This window comes from Coenobita brevimanus, chromosome 107, assembly GCF_032717465.1.
Source record: "Coenobita brevimanus isolate Jiangsu-jjx chromosome 107, ASM3271746v2, whole genome shotgun sequence".
NCBI lineage: Eukaryota > Metazoa > Arthropoda > Malacostraca > Decapoda > Coenobitidae > Coenobita > Coenobita brevimanus.
The window spans coordinates 21867917-21895902 of record NC_137060.1 but is presented as its reverse complement, the minus strand read 5'-3'; the positions used below and the strand labels follow the sequence as shown (position 1 = coordinate 21895902).

The 27986-nt window shown below is 43.8% G+C and overlaps 1 protein-coding gene across 1 annotated transcript in view; it reads right to left on the bottom strand.

The window, feature by feature from the left end:
- LOC145416718 (ionotropic receptor 93a-like) overlaps nt 1–27986 on the bottom strand; it is a 390485-nt gene that overhangs the window by 283636 nt on the left and 78863 nt on the right. Inside the window, exon 3 of the mRNA XM_080285648.1 lies at nt 13824–13968. Within this exon, the coding sequence (XP_080141774.1) occupies nt 13824–13968 (145 nt within the window). The remainder of the gene's footprint in view (nt 1–13823; nt 13969–27986) is intronic.

The following is a 27986-nucleotide window of genomic DNA, read 5'->3' as shown; positions in this document are numbered from 1 at the left end:
AGTATGGATGGAAGTTTAGAGGGTGAAGTGCTTCAAACGGTGCAACAAGGAAGGAGGTTTGCTGGTTCCTTGAATGCAGTGATAAGAAACAGGGAAGTGAGCATGGAAGTGAAAAAGCTATTACATGACAGTATTGTGATGCCATCTCTAATGTATGGAAGTGAAGCTTGGACCTTGTTGGGGGGACGCAAGTCAAGAGTGAGAGAAGTGGAAAAGAGTCATTTGAAAGGAGCATGTGGAGTCACATGGAGAGACAGACTGACAAATGAGGAAGTGAAGGAGCATTGTGGTGTGGATGTGGTTGTGATAGGAAGTGTTAGGAGAAACACACTGAGGTGGTTTGGTCATATGAAAAGGATGGAGAGCGAGAGACTGACGAGGAGAATGTACGTGAGTGAGGTGGAGGGGGGTGTCACGAATTCGCGTGATCATATATCTAAACAAACTCGTGACATTGAACTTTGGTGGGAAACCGCGAATTCTAGTGGAATCCCAGTAAGTATCACTCAGTCAACCGCCACGTATTCACCCGATCAGGAGTGTTTTCAAATAATTTTTCACTGTTTCATAAGTGATCGTCCTTGCTCGCGACATTAGTGCTTTTGCTGAGTGATTTATTATGGGCGTGTTTCGCTCACTTCTTTCTGTTAGCTGTTACCATTTAGCGGCTGGCCCGCCTCGCCTCTCTCTCACAATTTGAATCTAGTTTGGATTGAAGCACCATGAGAGAAGGTTCGTGTACAGCGAGTTCCTGAATCTCCACCTAGTGTGAGCCGGCGAGAGGTTTAGCGTGTGCAGCGTCAGTCCCACGCACCAACACCCCAGTTTCCGCTTAGCCCACTTTTCTGACCAGTATTTCTTTTCGTTTTTCCTAGGCTTAAGAGTTTAGCTTTTGAGTGAGTGAGTGAGTGTGTTCTCCTTATTTTGAATTCATTTTGAAACATTTAACATAAATTTAACTCATTGGAATCAATAAATTAACAGTTCTTTTTCTTGAGCTTAATGTAATGTAAACTCGTGTTTTATTTCTCCACATTAAGCTTATTTCACTTATAGCTCCTAGTTTGCATAAACGCTTTGCATTTTTCATAACTGGTACTTAGGCCAGACCTTTTGTATTAAGCTTAAAATCCGTTGGCGACTTGGAGTTAATGCACCGGCAAGAACCTGTTTATCATTAATAGTATTAGATATTGATTGACAGGGGTGGAGTCCCTTTCTCCAGAGGCTAATAGTACCAATAAACAGCACGTGTGAGTAATTAGTCTCTGCTGTGTACTGTTGAGAAAGTTTATAAATTCTCGTCCTTAGAGAATCGGCGAAGTAAGCCGAATAAAGTAATCATTGCTTGATTTTCACAAGTCAATTCTTTGTCCCTGTTCTCAAGTATTATTGAATATTATTCTTTAATATTGTATAAAAATTCACAAAACCCCGTGAGAGGGGGAGAGAGAGGGGGAGGCCAAGGATGAGATGGAGTGATGGAGTGGAGAGGTTCTGTATATGAGAGAGGGGGGTGTGAGCTGGGAGCCTGGCAATGAAATGGCGGGGGACAGGGCGACCTGGAGCGATTTGTTTGTGGCCACCCCTTACGGGATTAAGGCGTCTCACAATATATATATATATATATATATATATATATATATATATATATATATATATATGTGTGTGTGTGTGTGTGTGTGTGTGTGTGTGTGTGTGTGTGTGTGTGTGTTTGCGCGCACGCGTTGGACAAGTCCATTTCTATTAACAAGAGAGTTTCCTCTCTTGATCGACAATAGGCTGTTCATAAGAGGACTGTACTCAAGTTTCATACATGCATATTTTACGAAATCGGCTTGCGAGTGTCAACTGTGTCACCCGCATGGGCAATTTGGGCATGTGAAACCGCACTTTTTGAGTTCTTGAGGACGTATATGAGTTTATCCAGTACATGTACAATTTTCACGTTCTTGCATCCATACATATGAAATCAATCACGTTCCATCTTTTTATTTACTTATTACTAACACTGTTCTGTGTATTCCGTCAGATATTTTTATGCTGGAAGAAGATGCACGGTATACCAAGTTCCCGTACAATTCAAACTTCCATGAACGCACTGTCTTTTTCTTTTAATACCTAGCTATCCTCAAGAACTATACTTTTTTTTTTTTTTTCTTATTAAGGCGAAGATGCACTTGACAGGTTGATGATGATTGGCTGAATGCAACATGTCCGAAGAACATTCACTAACCCAAATTTCCCCCTCAGGTATTTGTTGTCAGTTAATGATGCTAGATTATGAAGTAATGTTGCGTTCAGCCAATAATCACCAGTCTGTCAAGTGCATCTTCGCCTCAATAAAAAGAAACGGAGTATAGTCACACCAACAGTCACATTCTTTAATGCAATATTGGCCAATATTATGTTTACAGTAGCCTGCTATTCACTGCACCTACCTTACTGGACATGCCTTACACATTCTTCCTGAACCCATCGTATGAAAGAGAATAACCGTTTTGAACAGAATACTATGCCAAGCTTCTCTTGGTAAAAAGTAGCAGACTGAGAATCAGAAGAGTTGAAGTTTCAGGGCAAGTTTTGTCCCAATTTGTACATTGCATTGGCATTACAATATATCCCGAACAAATATCACGCCCTCGTTCCTCCTAGTCTATTCTCATGATTATACAGCTCTTTGCAGATTTTTTCGTTTATCATTTCTTTTTCTATCGTTGTTGGCAAACGTGCACACAAACATCTAGTTTCTTTTTCTTTTATCTTTTTATGATCATTGATATCACGAATAACATATTTGCGCCTATCCACCCACACACCTATTGTCTTACTTCTGTCATTCTTTAACCTATTCCTTTCCTCTCATTCCCAGTAGTATTTCTCTCTCCTTATTACGAGCCCAATCCGGCCCGGTCCGACCCGACCCGGCCCGACCCAACCACTAAGCAGAAGCTTATAACTTTACTACAATGTGAAGTAGAGTTGAAATTCCTTCTGAGTGTGATTCCTTCGTTCAATAAATTTTTTATCAACTAAAAACTCACCCATAAAGGCGTAGAAACTCCTTGGAATCTCGAGTATTCCAATGAGTGTTCGGCTCTAATCAGCGAACGCCTCAACTACGAAATCAAATTAAAAATGATATATTGTCGTAACACTGTGTTTTTTGGCATCAACTCTAGCACTTAAAAATCGGAGATTCCGCCAATAATTTTATATTAGAGGGAAACTGTAATAACATGGCGCTTGCTCGGTCATCACGGGCTCACAACCAGCAGTTTATTGGTATATCTCTTCTCTACACAGTTCGTTTCATTTTTATAATTCACAGATCACACATATCGTCTTGCATACTCAGGCACCCAGAGTTTCATATTTTAATATACATATACCCAATTTTCTACACTTCTGTGGTGTAAGTGAGCTTTTGACTACGACTGTACCACCAACCATATGAACAAGGCAGAGTCGGACTTTGGCCGTGAATTGGCCTACGTCGGATCTGAGACGCGCGAGTCAAACGTGCAAACTAGACATCGGCCTCTCACAGGCCAAGCCATGCCTTCCAAGGCCAAGTCATCGCATAGAAGACTTGATGTGGACTAAAGTGTTGTGGACCTGTTTTTTCACTTACTTTAGGATAGATTTGCTTTAACATAACGAATAACTAACATACAGCACTCATTAATATAGGAGACCGTGGGTTCACATGCTTCTTAGCAAAGATCATTTGAAATTTTTGCAAAATGTCTGGCTCACGAGAATATACCGTATATAGCTCACCTCTAATGTAGCTTGCATAAATATTATATGAATAAATTCACATCGTTTTATGATAATATTTACACGTGCTTCCATTAATGTTTTATTAAAATCACAATTTACATTGCGATGGCATCATTATATTATATCAGGGCTGTGGCATAAATTGTTTGCAGTGTTATATGACAATATTACTAATGTGTGCCTGTTGCGATTTATTTTTTAATGAAATAAAATCCTAATTGTGTTGATTGTAAAGTCTCATATGTGTAACAGTTCTCAGTGGTTCATCTCCACTTACAGTATGATTTGTAAGCTGGCGTACTATGGGTCACAAAAGTATCGGCGCACAATATACGTGAAATACATTTCCTGCATAGCTTCTGTGGTGAGCAAACCTCTGGTCAGTCTCTCTCTTGCCTTGGACTCTGTCTCATTTACTGGAGAAGAATTTCAGGCGTTATTCCAGATTTTGCCTGTTTCTGACTTACCCTTTGTCACTGAGGACGATTTTTGTCGATTTTTCTCGTTCTTCACGAGCCTCTGTCCTTGAAGGATAGACTCTGCCTGCTTGTGTGTGTGCGTGGCTGTGTTTGTGTGTGTGAGTGTGTGTGTGTGTGTGTGTGTGTGTGTGTGTGTGTGTGTGTGTGTGTGTGTGTGTGTGTGTGTGTGTGTGTGTCTGTTTTAACCGGTTGCTGTCTCTTGTCTCTTGTCTCTTGTCATTGTGTGGTACAATGCCAAACCCCGAGGGTAGTGCCATTAGAGCATAACCACGAGGAGGGGCCATTAGGGCCTGGTTATAGGAAGCACAGAAAGCGGCTCTGTTTGATTTGGGAAGACCCGAAACGGGCAGTGACGCGGCCTACTACGTCGCCCTGTAGAGGACTGGCAGCATAGGTTGCCCATCACTGTAGGGACCTGCCGGTTTTTGCTATTTATTATTTCATTGTTGTTTATTGTTTTCGCAGGGTGAGTGTCGGTGTGTCTGTCTGTGTGTCTGTGTGGGTGACGTCTGTGGGTGTTAGTCTGTCTGTCTATCCTCCAGGGACTTGAAGGGAACCCAGGTCCCCAGGCCCTCAGGCCCAGCCTGCCCCCTGCTTTCCAAGCAGAGGACTTCCCGCCCTGCTACTACTCCAGGTGCGAAGCAGGAGCAACACCTATCTAATGCCGGCTCCCACTCCTCGACGTCTGGCAAAGCCTCTGCCTCACCCCCTTCTCCCAGGCCTACTGGGACTGTTTCCCGTGTGCAGGCCATCACCTCATCCCCCCCTTCCATCTTGCCACATGCGACCAAGGTCGCACGCATGCATGAGGATATGGAGGAGGGTGTTTCTGCTCCTCCTCCTCCTCTTATCACCTCTGGCAGCAAGGCTTCTCATGCTGCAGATACAGCTGCCCCTCTATCTAAAGATCCCCACCTCCCAGCTCCTACCACCACTATACCATCTTCAACTACCACTTCGGGCACGTGCGACGGCGCCTGGACTGCCAAGGTGCCCACAGCTGTAACTTCTCCCGCCATAGCTGTCCCTTCTGCTGCACCTCCTGCCTCTCTCGATGACGATGGCTTCATCCCTGTGGGACATAAAACACGGTGAGCGCCACAGGGAAATGCCCCTCCACCTGCATCAAGGACTGCAGCACCACGGCGACCTCCCCCTGCTGCACGCCCCTCAGTCTTGGTCACAACTCCTCCGCCTCCTCACTCTGCATTCCTGGCCTTTCACGTTCCTCTTCAGGAAGGATCCAGCACCAGCTACGATGCAGTAGTGGCTCTGGAGCGACACCTGCCCAGCCTTGCGACCATGAATCGCTTTGGCCACGATGAAAGCTGTGCTGATTCCAACTGAAGAGGAATCATATCTCCACCTGAAGGCGGTAGCAGAGGACGAGGCCTCGATCACCAGGATCGTGGAGCTGCTTCAGGGCGGCCAGATGATGAAGGCAGTTGTCATGGGATATCCTCAGCGTATGCAAGTAGATATCCTACTACAACACGACCTCATCAAGAAGGCAGTGCGATACCAGAATCAGAGGACACGAGAGGAGACAAGGCAGGTCTGTGTGACTCAGCAGGGGCATCTTGTGGACTCTGTCAACCTGGGCAACTGGGAAGTGTTCTGGCTCCGCCCCTTCACACCAGAGCCGCTGTGCTGCTACAGGCGGTGGCTCAATCGGTAGAGAGGTGGCCTGCAGTCCTAACGGACCCAGGTTCAAATCCCGGCTGGGGCAGGGAACAGTTTAAGGATTTGAAGTTCATTAAATCAGGCTTTACTGATCTACCAGAAGACCCACCGACATGTCGTAAAAATACCCCCGCTAATACTAATACACCAGTCCTGTATGAGACAGCCCTAGCATGTATTCAATATGGACGGTGGGTGTTAGCGCCGAAGTGGTGACATGTAGAGGTGTATGGTATGTAGGAGGACTGCTGGGCCTTGATAGCAGGCTGTGAAACCTATGCCCAGAGTCGGACACACATAAAAAAAAATAAAAAGGTGTCACCACTACAGACACCATCGCGCCACCTGGAACCACCCAATCGTTTGCGGAATGTGCAGTGGAGCACACAACACTCAGTACCTGTAGCAGATCAAGGCGAAGGAGCCGATCACCTCTCGATGCCCCAATAGCTCAGGCAGCACCATACCTGCCACCGCAGTTGCTCTGCAAGGGTCCAGAGGGTGAACCAGCATAGGGAGAGGCAGGTTGCATGGGTGCGAGTGCATCAGACCGTCATTGCCACTCCAGCTCCCCCGGGCACTTTCATCTGGATACAGCAGCACTGCCCTCCTGCTCCAAGCCCACCCGCTCTCAGCGACCAGGAGTTTCGTCCCTTGCCTTCAGTGCTCGCTGTAGGCCAGACCACTGGGGAGGTCCACTGCCCGCCGCCATCCATCCTTCCACCATCACCCAGCTCAGCGCCCAGCCAAACCCCTGCTCCTGCTCCACCGGTCCTCAGTTTCACAACGGAGGAGATTAGGGAACTGGGCTTGCAACTTGCAGTGGCCATCGCCCAGACCATCACACAGGCCCTGGAGATCCCTATGAATGCAGCCCCCCTCACTGCCACTGCCAATCGCCTCATCGATCAAGCGATCGAGAAGAAGCTGAAGCGCCTTGGAGCCCATCCTGCCCCTCGCCTCCCGGCTCTCTCTACAGGGAGGACCAAACCTATCCCTTGCAGGCTGGCTCGCTCATCCAGGTGGACCAAGCCTCGGATTTCCACTGCCCAGCTTTCCACCACTCACCTGCCTCATCCTCACCCCCTTCAGGGGCAGGCACCGATACCATCTGCGGCCACCATGATGGACACAGCCCTGCCACAACTGCAGGGAGACGACCGCTTGTGTCTATCTCCGTATGGCTGGGAAACTCCTTCCTCAGACTCCTCCATATGAATTGTCTAGCAGCAAGGCATAAGCTCCCACTTTTGCATGAGGCAGCCACCAGGGACCGCCCTCATGTTATTCTCCTGCAGGAGACCCTGCTCCCAGACAATTCCTCCTTTTGTCTCTTGGGCTACACCACCCATCTCCTTCTGTATGTTCATGGTGTCACACGGGGATATGCCATTCTGGTTCAGGACCACATTGCGTGCACAGACTGTGTTTCTCCTCCCTTCTGTGGACCTGGTGTGGAGGTCCAGGGCATGGTTCTCCATCTGGCGATGTCGTCCCTGATGGTGTACAACGTATACCGGAGCCACAGGGGCTCTCTGGAGATGAGCTGCCAGGGCCACTGTTTACACTGGGGGTGACTTTAATGTCCACCACGCTCTTCTCTCCTCGCCTTTTCCATCCAATGACGCAGGGCAGCACATCTCTTTGGTGCTGGAGGAGATGGATGATGTCTCCTTTTTGAATGTTACCACAGTTGCCACTCATAAGTGGAGGCCACCTTGACTTGTTTTTCATGTCCTCCCCCCTGGCGGGCTCAGTGAAGTGGTCGCTTCAGCCCCACCTCTCCAGCGATCACTTCACTGTAGAGGTCACGTTGCCCATGGCCCCACTTCCACCTCCCCCTCTCCCTCCGCCTCAGTGGGACCTCAACAGGGCTGACTGGCTGGCTTTTGGCCGCATGTTGGCTGCGGCCTTTGAGGCATCTCCTCTTGCCCTGTACATCAAGAGTTGGGCAGATTAAGTAACTCGCACTTTTTCCCGGGATGCCTCTCTCGCTATTCCGCTGCAACAGCAATCTGCGAGGTGCTATCAGGACGGCTGGATTTACTGTGACATGGTCAGGGAGTTAAATCACAGGCTAAATGCGCCATGCAAACAGTACTGGCTGAACTGTACATCCCTGCACCGTCGGTACCTGGTTCCTGTCACATGACATGTCACGTCCAAGAAGCGCCGCATTAAGGAGGAGGCGTGGATTAGATGGTGTCGCACCTTGGATTGTCACTCCACTCTCCGAGAGATGTGGAGGAGAATCTGGTCCATCTCTGATACCCACCCTCCGCGTTTGCCTTCACACCCTGACCCTTCTGCTGAAGCCAGCCGTCTTCCACAGCACTTCACAGGCCGTTCTGCTTCCCACAATCTCCTGCAGCCCTTCTGACCCCTACAGGAGCAATTGTCGGCTTCTCCTGATGATGCTGTTCAGGTTGCCTGTGCTAGGCCTGACCCCACTGATCATCCCATCACCAGCGGTAAGCTTTGTAAGGTGCTGCAACACAGGACTGACACTGCGCCTGGGCTCGCCAGGTGCGGTGAACTCGGGCTGAAGGTCAATCTCGAGAAGACCAAGTGCCTACCTTTCGGTCTCCATCCTCCAGACCATCCTCTCTTGCTTGGTGGCCACAGTATCAAGCTTGTCACGCTCCTCCCTTACCTGTTTTTTATTTTGACAGTAGGCTCACGTTCGCCAAGCACATAAAATACTTGCAAGAGTGGGCCAACACCCGCACCTCCGCTCTCCTCTACTTTTCTCGCTGCAGTCTTGGGGCGTCCTATGCTGTCCTGCGCACCTTTTACATTCATGCTATCTGCTTCCTTGTAGATCATAGTGCAATCTGTCTCACTGGTCTTGCCCCACCCAACTCCCAGTCCTTGGAGGTGCTTCAGAATGATGCACTCCGTGTAATGCTGAATGCTCCACAGTGGACCAGGTTGATTAATCTGCGGATGGAGAGTGGGTTACCAATGCTCGCCCACCGGATTGCATTGCGTGCGACGGCTGAGATGCTCCATCTAGTGCATCGCCAGCAGCACTTACCTGTCTCTGTTCTGCTACGGCGTCTAGCAAGCAGGCCCTCTGACCAGCTCCCCCACCATAATTGGACTTGTGCCACGGCAGCTCTACTTCACGACTTGGATGTGGCACCTGAGGTGTGCAGTGATCCCGATCTAGATTGTCCAGGTTACTCGCCTCCCTCTCCCTGGACGCCTCCCCCTTTCACCATTGTCTATCCCTCAGTGTCGAAGCCTCACAACTCAATTCCTGCCATCCTCTGGCGGGAGAGTCTTAGCAGAATCACTACTCTCAACTCTTCAGCCTCTGTAGTCTACTATATGGACGGCTCAGTCTTGTCTGATGGTTCAGAGGGGATGGCTTTTGCTTATGGGACCTATACAGAATCCTGGTGCATCTCCATGGTGGTCTCCACCTTTCAGGCTGAGGTGGTGGCACTCCTCGGTGCTCTATACCATGCCTATTGGCATCGACATCAGCGAATGTTTTACACACTGACTCACTCTGATCCCTTCAGTGCCTGGAGTCTCCCTTGTGGCCCACCGGTTTTTACTTTCTGCTATATATACTATGTCTTCCCTCATCCAGCATCGGGGTGGCTCAGTGACTTTTCACTGGGTCCCTGGGCATGTTGGGATTGGGGTAAATGGATTGGCAGATACAGCTGCACGTGCAGCTAGCACCCTACCTGCTGTTAAGTTTCCGCTCCGCCCTTGTGCCTCCTGAATTCTCTCAGTGGTGGCTAGCACTATTACCAGACTTACTAGAGACAAAGATCAACTCTGTATTCCTAAGGACTCACGCTCAGCTGCCTGGTATGCAAGACTGTCCTATTTCCATTCCACCCACCCTACCTGATTATATACTATAGTAGGACTCGCGTAAATTTGCGCCTGTGGTGTGGCCCGCACCTGTGTACAGTGTTGCCACGTTTTCTATACCGTTCTCTCTCTCTCTCTCTCTCTCTCCTGGCGGTAGATGTGAGCCACCCTGAGTGCTTTTGATTCTTTTATAAGTTATTTATAATTGTGCTTTCATTTGTTAATTTGGTTTTGTTATATTTAGTGATATTTATCATTTTTTGTATACAGCGACAGATGACCTGTTGTTGCAGTACCATGATTGATTTTCATTCATTCATTCTCTTTCCCCTTCCTCCATCTCTCTCTCAGCCTGACAATGCCTCCACCACCACCACCCCCCATCATGCCGACAATGCATTCAACCTTGCCCCTCTCCTGCCTGCCTCTCTCTCTCTCTCTCTCTCTTTTATTGCAAGAGACATTTTGGATATTTTCTTTTATATAATATTGTATATATTGTAAATTTGACATCATTTCCACACCACCCTTGAGGTCAAGGCCACCGACTGGGTGTGGAAGTGTTGCCGCTCGCGAGTGAATAATGTTTTTTTTTTTTACTTCGGTATTGGCATATGCCTACTATTTTGTCCTACATATTAGCTTATGATTATAAATGTGATTATTCCTCGCCCTTAAAATTACGGTAAAAGCCAGTAAATGTGAGCATTTTTCCCTAGCAACACCTGTACAAGCTATGTTTGGGTCTATGAAGGGGTACGTACTTTACCTCAGGCCAGACTGGGTGTGTCAGTGTTGCCACTCACAAGAATTATATGAATTATTTCTTTTACTTTGGATATTGGCATATTTCTTCTTTTTTCAGGCTCATTATCTTATAAACATAACTGTGATATTATTACCCACCCTAAAACTACGCTAAAAAACATTAAAAGTGACTACAATTTCTTTTAGCAACACTGTACAATATGTATGCCATGTTTCTGTGTTACTGTATAAATATTTTATGCATAATAAGATTAATGTTGATTCATCCATCAAAATACACAAGTGTAAGTTTTATTCATCTGAATTTATCGTACTTGTGATGCCTTGTACATAAATAGCTTCCGTTTCTCATCGCAAGGTGGGGAAACGTGGCACCATTGTACACAGGTGCGGGCCACACCACAGGCGCAAATTTACGCGAGTCCTACTATAGTCCGAATCCGGTGTCTACGCCTGGGTTTCCTGTGCTAACGCCAGGTTGCCGGCTTGGAGCCTGCACCGTGCCCCAATTGCTATGAGCGGTCTGCCGAACCCCTGTGCCATTACCTGCTCAACTTTTTTTTTTCTCCTGTTTTGTGGTCTTTTTTTTTTGTCTTGCTTATCTCTGACGGGCTCTCAGTTTGTCCGTGCCCCACCATGTGTGGGTAAATATTTAACAAAAACAACAAAAGCGTGAAATATTTGGGACAACAGAACGAAGGTCAGTGAAACAGTGTCCGACGTATCACTCGTTGGTAGCCCTGATGTCAGGAGGTGTCACATACCGCCAACTAGCAAATGTTATGTATATATAAACATTGTTCATACACAATGAGACGGTGATAATGTATCATGGGAGACAAATATATATATATATATATATATATATATATATATATATATATATATATATATATATATAGGGTAATGTGGTTCACGTTGGTGGTTACGCCTATCAACCCTCCCTCAACATCAGCAGTCGGTCGAATGTTTTCGGTAGACATCGGACCCCCTGTGCACCGTAACTTCTGTGAGCCATAGTACATTTATTCTAGTAGCATATTTAATTTAAATTACTGTACCATGTTCAATAAATGATATATGCTTTATTATGTAATTTTATATAAACTGTCCCATACCAAAGACATTGCCTTGAAGTTGATTTAACGTTGCCAGTAATCTAGGACCAATGTTGGTCTGTTGTTTTCAGAAAACTTTAACACACACAAGATTTTTATTTTTAGGGCAACGTTCAACACACCGTTAACCACTAATGAGGATCTAACTTGCGGCGACAAACTTGGTAGCAAGCCAAATTTCTGTTTCTCAAATTGCCAAATCGATTTCTGTCCACTTTCGAGCGTACTGGCCCGAGGCAAGGCTGCCCCTGGTAGCATCAGCACACACACACACACACACACACACACAATGACTATTTCGTGGACTCGAACTGCGCAGTCTTCCACCATGTTTTCTAACTCGATCACTCAACCAATTACGCCATCAGATGAGCTTAATATGATTGTTCATTCTCATGACTTTAAGTGATGAGGACAAAATTGCGCCTACAGTTACCCCCCAAATTATGAATTTAGGGGCACATTTGGAGTGTCGGCGACTGGCGCGCACCTTACAGATTTTCGTCTTTTTATCTGGCGGTTCTCTCAAAGTAAAATAATAACGCTAGTTATCTGTCAGTAATATCTTCTATAGGCTATACATTTTCAGGAATTTTCTTTGTCAGCTAGCAAATAATGGTAACATATGCTCAGTGGCTAGAATGAGTTAACTGTGTTGGCTTTTTATACTTAACCAGACACAGATGGGAGAAAAAGAAACATAAAACATTATGAATCATATAATCTTGAAAACATGCAAATAATCACGTATATATCAAAGGATTGCCACGAATGGTATCCCAGCTTTATCCAAATCTTTGCCCAAGTCCACAAAAACTTGGGCAAAATTTGTCGCTTACATAACGTCTTTACTTCAGAAAACCTAACCAAACCATGGGATAGCCACAATCCACCCGTTAACTTAAGGTTTGCCCCAAGTTCACAAAAACTCTGGTATACATTCATCCTTTACCATATGTAACGTCTGCACACTCTCAAATCTATCCAAACCATGGGCTCAACACTACTCAACCGTTAGTCTGAAGTTTGCTGCAATGTGAGCGTTCATAACTACTGAAATTTGTGCAATACAACTGAAAACATGGCATGCCTACCTCAAGCAAATTTTCACAGTTGTTCAAATGATTCTCTCTCTCTCTCTCTCTCTCTCTCTCTCTCTCTCTCTCTCTCTCTCAGTTCTTTTATGATCCATTAGTACTGTAATGACACTGATAATGTAAACTACGTTGTTCATTTCTAAGAACTATCCTCAAACGAACTAATTCCAACGGTGTATTATGTGAATGTTGTGTTCTGCATTTTTTTTTTTTTTTAATAGCCTACAGGTACTTCCTTACACTCCTGGAAAAATGAAGATGTACACTACTCTCCAGTCCATGTGCTATATCATAATTCAAAGTATTAAAGTGAAAGTTATAGTTAGACAAGTTTAATTTGACCCTAAAATTCATATAGTCCAAAACTAATCATTAAGGCTATAATCCTGCCCGTGTATCATTTAACCAAATATCTTTAAGGAAAATATCGACGCAGTTAATGACAACTTAATTAATCATATAACGTTTATATAAAGCCTTATTTGTTTAAGTTTTCTTTTTTTCCTTTTTCCTTTTACTATCTCCATTTTCTGATACTGACAACAAAACACGGCGCTGTTACAGGATGCTCTGAAAATAATCCAAGGTATGCCCTAAGTCCGAGATCTGAACTCTGCTTTGTGAAGTCAAACTTGAACATCGATTCACTATAATGTTGTCAAATTGATTTTATTTAGCCGGGCTCGAGTAAGCCGTGAGCCTGGGCTTAGATCCGTCTCAAGCCTGAGTACCAGGTCCGAGCCAAGCATGGTGTTAGTATTCGAGCATAAATCCCCGACTTAAGAGCAAGAAAAGGAAATGTAAAAGGTGAATTACAATGAGCGATATTGTATTGTTTACCTCCACACCACTGGCACAGGAATTTCAGTGTCATGTTGGTGACTGCTAAGGCCTGATGTGCAGGATAATAGAGACAGATCTGTAGAACTTTTTCCCATGACTATTCACCACTGATTGTATAATGTGCACATCAATATCTGCTGTGCACTTCTAATTCATCTACTCCATAGCATGCTTCACTATATCTACTCTGTACTGTGCATTTCTACATCACTGACCCTGTAAGAGTAGTGCCTTGGTGATGACAGCTAAGGCTTGCTGTGGAGGGTAGTAGAGCCGAGCGCATACAGGTGCGAGGAACCTGCCAGTAGCCCACACCGCCACTGCCACTACCATCACGTACACACCCAGAAACAACCAAGTCTATGTCGCCACCATGGAAAGAACGAGGTATATTTAGACAATAATACCACATCCATATATACACTGCTTACATGGAGGGAGAGTGATACAGATGGAAAAAAATCATGCTTACATGTTAAAGCTGTGATTACTGTGGAGACCTAATAATTTCGGCCCGAGTTGGGATCATCTCCAAGCCAGCCAGAAATTGTTACATGTTTATGATAAACACAGCTGCAGCTTGTGGATATAATTTCTTCCATTTGACAGATTCACAGCATGGTGAATACAGTTTAAAAAGATGTAAATTTTTGGAAAATTATACTACCATCTCTAAATCGCCTACATGACAAGAAAGTGGTACTGTTTGGGACAATAATACCACATCCACAACGACATCACTTACATAGAAGGAAGAAGTGTTAATGGGGCTGAGTTGGAAAGTGAAGGATTAAGGATGCTAGCTCAGCGCTATTTAACGGTATTTAACGCTATTTAACAGTATTGTGTGTAGCGGCGAATTTCAATGCATATAAGTAGTTGTTATTGTTGAGTAACCCCGGTCTGTCTAGCCGAGCAGATCACTCAACCGTAGGCAAGATGCCGCTGGTGCAGGACTGTCCCATGCAGTGAACCAACGTTCCCTTGCAATGGACAGCGCCTCACCATAGTGAGGTTTCAGGGTGCGATTGCAGAATGAGGGTTTGAACAAGGGAGTTCACATGAATGAGTGGAAGGAAAGGGGAGGAGGAAGAGACTGAGATTGACGTGCAAGATGTATATGCATGATAAGAGTGTGAGATGGAGAGAGAGAGAGAGAGAGAGAGAGAGAGAGAGAGAGAGAGAGAGAGAGAGAGAGAGAGAGAGAGAGAGAGAGAGAGAGAGAGAGAGAGACCTAAGAGCGGATAAAATTTTCAGGCTGATGTGAAGGCGACTAGTTCAGGGCAAACACCATCACACTTACTGGTCCATTCGAGGCTACTTGTTGTAGGGTAGATTACAGCTACTACTCACATTCCATGAGCCAAAGACAAGGATAGCAAAGCAGGAAGGTTCCCCCACTTCACCCTACCAAAGCCTTCAGCTGAAGTGTGGAGGATGTAGTGAGTAGGACTACTATGCTGCCCAGAAAAACTGTCATGGAAAATTCATGTAAGAGGATGAAGTACGTCATATTCTACAGTATCAAACTGAAAGGATGAGTAAGAGTAATGTAAGCGTGCACATGTTTGTTGCTTAGTCATCGTGACTCAGACACTGCTAGAATGTCCTGAATTGGCAGTGGCTGCTGCCTCTGGGTAAATTTGCTGAGAAGACTGGTTTTTGTGTTCACAGCTGACAATTCCATAGTTCAGCATAGTCATGACATTAACACGCAAAGGAAACTCGCCTTTCCCCGAATGATTTTGGAGAGACAGAGACCTACTAGACCCAGGGAGCATAACACAACCCTCTTTCAATAAATTATCCAGTAGTTGACCAGAGTCTTTAAGAATAGCCTGAATCCTACTGGTATGTCTACGGTCCTACATTTCACTTTTTGAAGGCAGCGAAGTCAAGAACACGCCTCCTCTCAAGTCTGTCTGCCGTCAAATCCAACCAACAACCTGTATACCAACTGTCGCCTAGCCTGTCTGTCATTGAGCTCAACTGTCATCTAGCATGTCTGCCATCAAGCCTGTCTGTCGCTAAACCTGTCTGTCACTAAGCTTGCATCGCTAAGTCTGTTGCCAAGCCTGTCTGTCACCAAGCCTGCCTGTCACCAAGCCTACCTGGCTGTTCATTCCGGTCACGCTTCTGCTGACTGTCAAACCCCCAGTGACCCGGTTTCTTCTGTTATCTCTGGACCAATAAACTTTATATTTTTTTTTGTAATTTTATTCTCTTACACGAACTCCTATCCACCGGATAACTAATCGTGTCACAGTCGCTGTACTACGTGGCCACCGGGTAGCAGCTATACTGTACATGCAAGTGTCTCCCAGCCACCATATGAACCGGCCAACATTTTATCTCACCACCAAAGGGTAAGTCCCTCCATAGCACACAGGTGAGAGTCAGTCTGTCCCGTGCTTTTGCCAGGTGTACAACGCTTTCTTCAGGTTCCTCTTTGTCCGATTCCATCTGTGCAGCCTGTAGCCAACTGCATCATCCACCCCTGCCAAGCCTCTTGCCAAAGATACTAGAAAAGGGCTCAGTGATAGTGCCATAAGTCATGCCTTGGATGCAACAGTGTCTAGTTTATCTAGTAGTGGAGTAAATTATCACATTGGAAGCAAAGCCAGAGCCGGCGCCGTGGGCAGACACATGAACACCTATTCTCTCGTGCTGCAAATTAGTTCTATTCCTCACGCCATTACTCATCAATGCAAGGACTTACAGACCTGGAGATACTTTCATTCGCAAGAGGAAGAGTTGGTGAGTAAAATGGTCATTTTTGTCCCCTAAGTGCTATACTTTCCGAGATATTAAGGTTTGAAAACAAGCAATTTTCAGCAGTTTCCGAGAAAGTGCTTGTAGTGAGGTGACAACTGCGTTAAATAATGCCCGGGGTTTAGGGGTTAAATTGCTGAACTTAAAACAACTTCCACAGATTATCTTTCATATTCCCTAGTTTCTTTTACTATATTCATCTATACGAACATTTCATTTTGTAAATATTTTATATTTAAGGACCTTCTATTGTTAACTGTTATTGTACATAACAGATTATTTTTGATAAAAAAAAACTTCATGAGTATTGGCTTTGTTCTTATTTTCTTTCTCTCCAAGTCATTTGTTAATGACATTTTCTTACTTTAAGAAGATTCGTTTATCTGAAGATGATACACATGCTTCCAGAGATTAAATAAAATTGACCAAGATTGAAAGCTAACACAACATTCATACTTGTTTGAGAAATGGAAAGACTTATTCGAGAGAAATCGCTCAATCTTTTAAGTCCTATTCGTATCCTACATCCAGTACATCACACATTTCTCAGTTAGCTTCTCATACTTTTTAAAACATGACGTCTCAACCTGCAACTCCTCCTGTCCCCCAAGTGACCAACTTGGAAGATGCATCACATCCTAAATTTGCAGTTATTAATCCTGCTATTAGTGATTATGATTTCATTAGCGATGTCCAGTCTGCAGTTGCAAAGGACTTAGAACAGACAGTGCCAAAATTGCATATCTTAGAAGCAGAGTAGATGATGGTTATTCCAGAGTGAATCCCTCACAAAATGTAGATTTTTGGAGAAGTTTACTTCCTTTGATGAATGTTTTAACATACATACATATATATATATATATATATATATATATATATATATATATATATATATATATATATATATATATATATATATATATATATATATATTGTAACCACAAGAAAACAGGATGTTTGATGAGCATCTACAGACTACTGCAAAGTATGAGACAGGATAAGTTCATCCTTCCCGAACAAAATTCGCTGTTAGCGACAGCTGTGGTATCAGCAGCTACAGGAACGGAACTTTTTGAGGCACTGCAAAACAGTCCATGGCCGGAAACTGATGGTATGGGAAAAACCACTTTAACACCCAATAACGTAACAACGTTATTTAGTTATTTCAGATTCCTAAATCGTCTTAGCAAGGCTGAATTAAACGCTGCATTAGAGATTCAGTTTTTTCCTAGGGATGGCATAACCATGTTAGCTGTACTGATCGAAGAGAAACTTGGTATCATACCTACTTAGTTTGTACACTTCCACCAGTTACGAGCCGAACACCATCTTTTTGGTTTCAAGGCCAAGGACACATTTCACGTCCACTCAACAGACAAAATGTCCCACGATGTTCACCAATCATGTCATGTACAAGACCTGTGTCACAAAGCAGTTTCTCTGTTGACCGTGCCAGGTCTACAAGCAGAACTAAGACAGTGTATTGCCTGTTTCCACGCTGGAGGGGCTCGGGGACGGGTATTGTTTTCATTCGGTTTGTCTTTTTTCTTGTTTGTCTGTGTCTGTTAATAGCTTTACATGAAAACTACTGGCACGATAGTTACTAGAATTACAGGGACGATTGGCTATGACCCTCGGATCACCTGATTAAATCTTGGGCCAAACTGGGCCAAGGTCCAGGCTGTGGGCCCAAAAATGTTAAAAAAAAAGATTTAAAAATTATTTTTTCGTCGTAACTCCTTTCAAATTCATCATATCTACGTGAAACCAAAGCCTAACGTTCATCTTCCAAATCTGCATCCTATAACATGATTCACTACATCAGGGGGTCACCCCCCCCCCCGTTAGCAGTTGAGGGGTCAGTGTCAGGTGGGTCGGGCCTAAAGTTTCAAATGGACATAAAATCGTCAATTTTCACCCGATTTACTCCAAATTTGATATGTGACAACTTTGACTAGATGTCCTGTTGTATTTATACGTAAGCACTAAAATGATTGCCGGGGATGGGTTTGCTGTGCTTTGTAAAAGCTTCTTGTTGGTATTATAAACGATCAGGTCATTGCATAACTCATTGTTACAAGATGCTAGAAGATGAACGAGAACAGAGGCGTGATAGTAGATCACTTTCACGATCATTCAGTAATAAGTACTGTACGTATCACAAAAGTCATCATTCCACTACGAATGGTAGAAATGGTACAAAGATTGGCAATTTTCCTGGTGTACCCATCGGCCATGAAGGTGTGCCAGGATATACCATTCTCTCTAACTGCTAAGGATGATGATAAATTACATTGAAAACTCTACGGATTCTGTATACCATTGAAAACTCTGTGGATTCTACCCTTCAAGTAAAAGCGGGGGCGACTTTCCGCAGTATAAAGAACAATTAATAAATCTTTTGCAGACCTACAGAGATGTGGCCTTACCTGGTGAACCTTTGATTAGGATCTTTTTGTTATGGCACGGTAATGAACTGATTCCCGTTACACAACCAATTTATGTCCTGGCATAAAGATTACCCCATTCCTAAAGAAGAGAAACTAATGAGATAGTACAGGATACGCGTAACAAGGACGTCACTGAATACTCAGTCAGTCCGTGGAAGAGTCCATTTTTCCTAGTCCCCAAGAAAGGAGGTGAGTTTAGATCTGTAGTTGACTACCATTAAGTGAACTGTGTCTGAACCTGATCGATTCCCATTACCAGTCTTAACACATATACTGGAATCACTTGGCGAGAATAACGTTGTTTTCACTTCCTTTGACATTCTTAGTGGCTACTAGTTAGTAGAAATGGAAGAGTTGTCTCGCCCAATAACTGCATTCTGTACCCCTTATGGCAACTATAATTTTAAAGTTAATTTTTAAGGTCTTAGAAATATATCATCAGACTTTATGAGACTCAGCTATTCTGTATTCAGTGTTATGGTTGGCCATTCTCTTTTTACATATCTAGATGACATAACTGTATTAAGTAAATCAATCCCTGAACATTTTGCCAAGCTACAGCAAGTTTTTGATCGCCTCCAAATGGCAGGTCTAAAAGTCATGCTCAGTAATTGCATTTTCCTGGATAAGAGAATTAAGTTTCTTGGACATGTGGTTGATTCTGAGGGATTTCATACCTCAGGTGAGAAAGTTAAGCCATTTTCAAACTTCCTAGAACCTATCATTACTGATGATGTAAGGAGTTTCCTTGGGCTGATTTAAAAAAACAAAACAAAACAGAGGAAGGAAAAGCAAATGATTAAAAAAACAATAATCCATACACCAGATTACCGGAGTCCTCCATTCATAAAATATCTGTAACAGTTGGACTGAACAGCTGTTAGTTGAAGTTTGGGTGAAAAACACCGGGGAAGCGAGTTCCAAAAAGATGCATTTCGGGGAATAAAAGAATTCTGATAGAAGTTCTGCAATACGGCTGTGTGACATTCCAGTCATGAGCGCTACCAGATGCCTGTGTAGCACGAAGGAAGGCATGGAGAGGTGGCACAATGGACGCAACTTCGTCTGAACATTTGCCATAAAAGTATCTGTAAAACACTGTAAGGGAGACAGCATTCCTTCTTCCTTGTAGGGGAGGTAATTTATTTATGACAGCAGGGTTATTAATAATTCCAACAGCTTTGCTTTGAATTTTGTCTAGCTATTTTAGTGCAACCTCTCCACATCCACTCCACAAGGGTGAGCAATATTCAGGCTGAGAGTGTAGGACTCTTATAAACTATAACTAACTGCTCGTCAGTGAAGAAGTTACGGACTCTGTAAAATAATCCACTATCTACTATCTACTATAGGAGATTTATTCAAGGTTATGCACGGATCGCTGCCCTCTTACCAAGTTACTTAAGAAAAATTAATGCTTGTTTGGACTAATGACCAGTCTCATGCCCCTGAAACACTGAAGACAGCACTTCTTGATGACAGTCTTGGCATTCCATGATTGTAAGAAACTTTTTCTTCTTTGTACAGAGGTATCTGGTGTAGGCCTAGGCGCAGTGTTGATGCAAGTTGATCATATAAACAGGAAACGTGTAACAGTGTATAAGAGTCGTGCCCTCAATGCTGCTGGACGTAACTACAGTGTTGATGATTGGGAAGCGTTAGTAGTTGTTTGGTCTCTCAAACATTTCAGACATATACTCTTTGGATATCCAGTGCATATCCAATCAGACCATCTCCCGCTTTGTCTATCTATCTATCTATTGCCAGACGCCTCAATCCCGTTTAGGGTGGCCACAAACAAATCTCCTCCAAGTCGCCCTGTCCCCCGCCATTTCACTGTCCTGCTCCCAACTCACACCCCCCTCTCTCATATACCTCTCCACCCCATCCCTCCATCTCATCCTCGGCCTCCCCCTCCCTCTTCCCCCCTCCACCTCACTCACATACACTCTCTTCGTCAGTCTTTCACCCTCCATCCTCTCCACATGGCCAAACCACCTCAGTGTGTTCCTCATAACGCTTCCTATCACATCCACATCAACACCACAACGCTCCTTTATATCCTCATTCGTCAGCCTGTCTCTCCACGTGACTCCACAGGCTCCTCTTAAATAACTCATTTCCACTGCTCTCACTCTTGACTTGTGTCCTTCCAATAATGTCCAAGCTTCACTTCCGTACGTTAGAGTTGGTATCACAATCCTGTCATGTATTAACTTTTTCACTTCCATGCTCACTTCCCTGTTTCTTATCACTGCTTTCAAAGAACCAGCAACCTTTCTTCCCTGCTGTACCCTTTCAAGCACTTCACCCTCCAAACCTCCATCCTTACTCATCGCACTACCCAAGTATTTAAACGTACTCACATTTTCCAATTCCTCACCATCCAACCTCGCTGTACATTCACTAACTTCACCTCTCTCAAAGACCATCACTTTACTTTTCCCTACATTCACCTTTAGATTCCATTTCTTACACACTCTCCCAAAACTCATCCACCAAGCCTTGCAGCTCCCCTTCGTCTTCACTCAGCAACACAGTATCATCTGCAAACAACAGTACAGGGAGTTTCCAGACACTACCCTCTCTCACCAGGGCCACTCCAACATCCACTACCCTACCTTGTACCTCTTTTATTACCCCATCCATGTACAGATTGAACAACCATGGAGACATGACACATCCCTGTTTCAAACCAACTTTCAAAGAGAAAAATTCACTTAGTTCACCATCCACACGCACTGCAGCCTTCGCACCATCGTACATGCTCTTCACAGCATTCAACAACTTCCCATCTACTCCATATATTCTTAACACTTTCTACACTCCTTGTCTATCCACCCTGTCATATGCTTTCTCCAAATCCATGAAAGCCGCATACAACTTCTTTCCCTTCTCTAGAAACTTTTCCACTAAAGATCTAAGAATGAATATCTGATCTACACAACCTCTTCCCTTCCTAAAGCCTCCCTGTTCTTCTCCAATTAATTTCTCTGTTCTTTCTCTAACTCTGTCTATAAGTATCCTACCATACACTTTTCCTATTATACTAAGAAGACAAATGCCCCTATGATTACCACACACTTCTTTTTCCCCTTTTCCTTTGTACAAGGGAATAATTATACCTGACTTCCAATTCTCCAGGACTCTACCTTCCTCCCAGGCCAATCTGCACATCTTCCACATCCATTCTACTACTATCTCTCCCCCATGCTTCAGCATTTCACCACACACTCCATCAATTCCTGGGGCTTTCCCCGATTTAACTTTCTTCATTGCTTCCACAACTTCTATCCTACTGATTTCTTCCTGTCTTCTCACCTCCCTCCTTCTCCCAGCCATTCCCCAGCCACTTATACTCGCATTACTTCCATCCTCTACGTTCAACAATTCCTTAAAGTGTTCTCTCCATCTGCTCACTTTTTCTCCCTTCTTCACTAGTAATCTACCATTTTTATCTTTCACTCCCCTGCTAACTTCACTTCCACCTTGTCTTACTCTTTTCACTTCTCACCAGAACATTTTCTTACAGTCAGTCCACTTTACACTCAAATTCCTTCCAAATTCCTCATCCACTCTCTTCTTACTCTCTCTTACTAATCTTTTCACCTCTCTCTTTCTTTCCACATATAACTCTCTCTTCCGCCTCTCAACTTCTTCCACGCCCCTATTTCTCATCCATTCATTGTATGCTTTCTTCTTTTGTGCCAAAGCTTGTTTCACCTCTTCAGTCCACCACGCTGTTCCTTGCACCCCCCTCCATCTTCTCTTCCTTCCACACACCACATCACATGCTGCACATATTTCTTCTGTAAATATCTTACACACACCTTCCACGTCTCCCATCTGCTCCAATTCATATTTGCCCAATCGTTCCTCCACTTCTCTCTTATACTCTGCCTTTTTCTCATCCTCTTGTAACCTTTCCACTCTTCTTGCAACTACTCCTTCCTCTCGTCTTTCCCTTCTTCTATTCCTCCATCTTACTTGCAATCTAATTCTGGCCACCACCAAGTAGTGGTCAGAAAGTCCACTCCCCCAACCTCTATACACTCTTGCATCCTTTACACATCTTCGCATCCTTTCATCCACACACACATAATCAATCATTGCCTTCCTTTCATTCAGTTCACCACCCACCCTTCTCATCACTCGCCATGTATATCTGTGGATCATTTTGTGCCTGAAGAGGGTATTGGCTATCACCAACCCCCTCCCAGCACAAATGTCCACTAACGCACTCCCATTCTCATCTATCTCAGCAGGCACACCCCACTCACCAACTATTCCATCCACCTTCACATTCCCAACTTTACCATTCATATCACCAATCAAAAACACTCTCTCATTCCTTCCAAACTTTTCCATGCACACTTCCACATTTGTCCAGAACTCTTCTCTCACTCTTCTAGCACGATCTTGCGTTGGTACATACACACACACAATCGCCCACATTTGTATTCCAACTTTCAACTTTACCCACACAATCCTTGACCCAACTGATCCATACTGTCTTATGCTCCTCTTCCATCTTTTACTCACAACTATACATACTCCTTCCTTTGCCCTCTCATTCTCACCTACTCCTGCACATATACCCCATCCATACTCCCATTCTCTCACACTTTCTCCTCTCCATTTTGTTTCAGTTATTCCACATACATCCACTTTCGCACCCTCAAGCACCTGGACAATCTCTCTCTCTTTCACCTCATCATTCGCTCCTCTTACATTCCATGTACTCATTACCAAGTCCTTTGTCCGGTCCTGGGTCGTCATCGTTTGTGACTTATTCAAAAGACGAAATTTTACCAGACGTCAAGCACGATGGTCTGTAAGATTTCAGCCTAATCTTTGAGTACATGCGTGGTAAATTTAATGTAGCTGCAGATGCTCTTTCACGTCATGTAACAGCGGCAGTCTCACCACATCGACCAAAAGAATTTTCTTGTACCACTCTAACCCCAGATGCCGTTCATAGTTGTCAGTGCACAGACCTCTTGTAGTCTAAGGCTATTTACATCCTGGAGTCTGGAGACGCTTCGACCTTACCTAATCTGCCGATTTCAGTAAATGATCTCATGTTAGACAATGATATCCTGTGTAGGTAGACTTACTGGCAGGGACATACCTAATGTAAGTACGTCAACTTATTCTTCCCACTTATTTAATATCTGTAGTAATCCACGTCATCCATAATTCACCTTATGCATCCCATTCGGGAAAAGATCGGTGTTTGAGACAATGTGCGTTTTTCATCTTATTTCCTACTATGCGTAAGGACATCAGTGTTCACTGCGATCCCTTTGTTCCCTGTAATCGTCATAAAGGGTTAACAGGGTCACCTGCTCCACTCTCACAATATCCAGTTACATCAGGTCCATGGGTAATTATTTCTATTGACCTTAAAATTACCTCTTACGGAGTCTGGTGCAGAGCATTTGTCTGCAGCAATTAATCATTCCTCACGTTACTGTGTTCTTATAGTTCTCCAAGACAAGACAGCAAATAGCGTTGCATGTGCCTTCATTGATCATGTTACTTGTCCATTCACTACGCCATCCACTTTTATTACCGATAATGGCTCGGAGATCAACAACAGTCTTCTTGTTGAGATTTGGAAGTAGTATAAAATCAAAATATTAAGTATATATGGAGTAGATGGGAAGTTGTTGAACGCTGTGAAGAGTATGTATGAGGGTGCTAAGGCTGCAATGCATGTGGAAAATGAACTGAGTGAATTTTTTTACTTGAAGGTTGGATTGAAACAGGGATGTGTCAAGTCTCCAAGAAAGATATACAAGGTAGGACATTGGACGTTGGAGTGGCCCTAATGAGAGAGGGCAGTGTTTGGAAACTCCCTGTACTGTTGTTTGCAGATGAAACTGCGTTGTTAAGTGAAGACGAATGGGAGCTGCAAGGCTTGGTGAATGAGTTTGGAAGAGGGTGTAAGAAACGGAATCTAAAGGTGAATGTAGGGAAGAGCAAAAGTATGGTCTTCGAGAGAAGTGAAGTCAGTGAACGTACAGTGATGTTGGATGATGAGGAAACAGAGAATGTGAGTGTGTTTAAGTACTTGGGTAGTGTGATAAGTAAGGATGGAAGTTTGGAGGGTGAAGTGCTTGAAAGGGTATAACAAGGAAGAAAGGTTGCTGGTTCCTTGAAAACAGTGATAAGAAACAGGGAAGCGGGTATGGAAGTGAAAAAGTTACTACATGACAGTATTGTGATACCATCTCTAACATATGGAAGTGAAGCTTGGACTTTGTTGGAGGACACAAGTCAAGAGTGAGAGCAGTGGAAATGAGTTATTTGAGAGGAGCATGTGACGTCGCATGGAGAGACAGATTGACAAATGAGGAAGTGAAGGAGGGTTGTGGTGTGGATGCGGATGTGATAGGAAGCGTTAGGAGAAACACACTGAAGTGGTTTGGCAATGTGGAGAGGATGGAGAGTGAGAGACTGACGAGGAGAGTGTATGTAAGTGAGGTGGAGGGGGGGAGAGGGAAGGGGAGGCCAAGGATGAGATGGAGGGATGGAGTGGAGAGGTATATGAGAGGGGGGTGTGAGCAGGTAGCAGGACAGTGAAATGGCGGGGGACAGGGCGACATGGAGGCGATTTGTTTGTGGCCACCCCTTACGGGATTAGGGCGTCTTGCGATGGAGATAGATATAACATCAATAAATGTTATGTCATACCAAACCATCTGCCTTCCATTGACCTTGTCGAAAGGTAAAATCGTAAGGCGCTGGAGTGATATAGGTACTTAGGCACTCAAAGCACCTGTTGGAATGAGTGGATACTGCAAGTTGCTGCTTCTGTCAACAGCTCTGTCAATAAACCAATTGGTGAAACTCCAATATATGGATTTGATAAACATTTGCTCTGTTCAATGCTATTGTCAAAAAGTCCACTCAGTAACTTGGATGATTATGTGAAACAGAAACTGACAGACTTTCAGAAAATACACCAGTATATAAAGGCTAATCTAGCCTTATCTGAAGTGGATATTATTACATCACCAGCATTACTCTTCATCACCTATCGCCAGTAACGTTGGAGACTTACGATTTGCTCGTTTATATAGCTCGTTTATATACACCTAGTTCTAAATTAGATGACAAATTTACAGGCCCACACCGCATGTTATCTTGTAACGATAACAAATTTGAGATTAAAAACTTGTCATCTGAAAGTAAATGGGTTCATGCGGATGATCTTAAGGGAACTCTCAGGTACTTCGAGTAGGAGGCAAATCAGGAAAATATTTTTTTTTTCTTCTTCTTCTTCTCCTCCTCCTCCTCCTCCTCCTCCTCCTCCTCCTCCTCTTTCTGCCCTTGCTACCCCTTCATCACCCTCTGCTCTACCTGTTAATGAGTACAGACAAAAGCTTCGCTTAGCACCTCACCCCTCTGTTACTTATGTCTGTTCCTCCACCTCCCGGACCATTTAGCTGATTTGAACATTATTCCGACTTCCATTTATGAATAAGATGTTGTGAAGAGTGTACATAGCCTTACTTGGTTCATCTCTGGGTGATAGGGATGGGGTCCTCCGCCCAAGGGCAATTGGTAAAGCCCCGGGGGGAAGTAAGATTAATGGAGGACGTCTTCTCTGTCTCTAGGTAGTACAGTATCGTTATGTATATGAATGAAATAGGTATGCAGCTGCACAAAGTTCTGAATGTTATAGTGAAATGTTAAGATTAATGTTATTACAGATATACTGTTTATCAACTTCCAATAACTCATGTTGCAAGTACAGGATTTGTCAATTGTTGTGTTACCATAGACCTTGTCCCAATGTCAGATGGTCCCTTAGTTTTACAATGGGCTCGCACTAGCTTTAATCTTGATTATATTTTTCTTTTGTCAAGCGTGGAATTATACTATATTTTATATAATAAACTACACAGCATTTGTATACTCTGAATTCTTTCTTCTGTGTCATAGTCATATGTCCCGTCTTATCTCTTACATTCGTGTTCGTCAGCTGTTCAAACCCTTCTTCTTTGTCCTGTGTTTTCCTTTAGTATCTTCCCCACACAGCTGTTCCTTGTGATAATGCTATAATCCAGATATCTCACTTCCTTCATTACTCTTTTTTATATTTTGGCCCTCATTTTGTATGTACATTTTACGTTGGCAAGCACCCTAATAGGATTTTGTTTAATTCATAGTGATTTTTGTTCATTGCTGTGGGAAAAGGCTGTATGAAAGTAGATTACAAGGAAAACAGTGAAACTTGTTATGTGTGAAAGTTACGTGAAGAAATTCCAACCTGACACTAAAGCTGGAGAAATCTATGTGGGAATATATAATTATATATACATATATATATATATATATATATATATATATATATATATATATATATATATATATATACATATATATATATATATAGTGGTGAATGTGTTCAAGAGTGCGAGATATGCTGTGATAGCATTGTGTGAAACGAAGATGAAAGGGTGCGAAGTGAAGGAGTGGGAGGGTGTGAAATGTGAAAGATCGGGAATGAATGGGCGAGGAAGTTGCAAGGAAGGAGTTGCCTTGTTGATGAATGAGGTGTGGCAGAGTGGAATGAGAGACTACAAATGTGTCAGCTCGAGGTGTATACTGTATATGTCAAATTCAAGTTTGAGAAGGTGAAAGTGGCAGTCATTATAGCAAATGCACCTTGTGAGGACATGAGAGAGAGAGAGAGAGAGAGAGAGAGAGAGAGAGAGAGAGAGAGAGAGAGAGAGAGAGAGAGAGAGAGAGAGATTTTGGGGTGAACTGGATGAAGTAGTGGGAGAAATGCCCAGGAGCTACAAGATGATCATACCGGGGGATATGAATGGAAGAGTAGGCACTGATCCTGAAGATGACATAACGGTTTGTTATGGAGTACCAGGAGAAAATGATAACGGGAAACGACTAAAGGATATGTGTCAGGAGAGGAAGTTGTGCATTTGTAACTCGTATTTCAAACACAAATGATGTACATAAATATGCATGGTGTAGAGGAAGCGGAGATCGTGTTGAAAGAAGCGTAAATGATCACGTGCTCGTAGATAGGTCGATGATGGGAATGGTTGCTGATACAAGGTCCTTGAAAGGATGATGTGGAAGTCTGTCAGATCATATGACAGTGGTATGCACGATCAAGCTGAG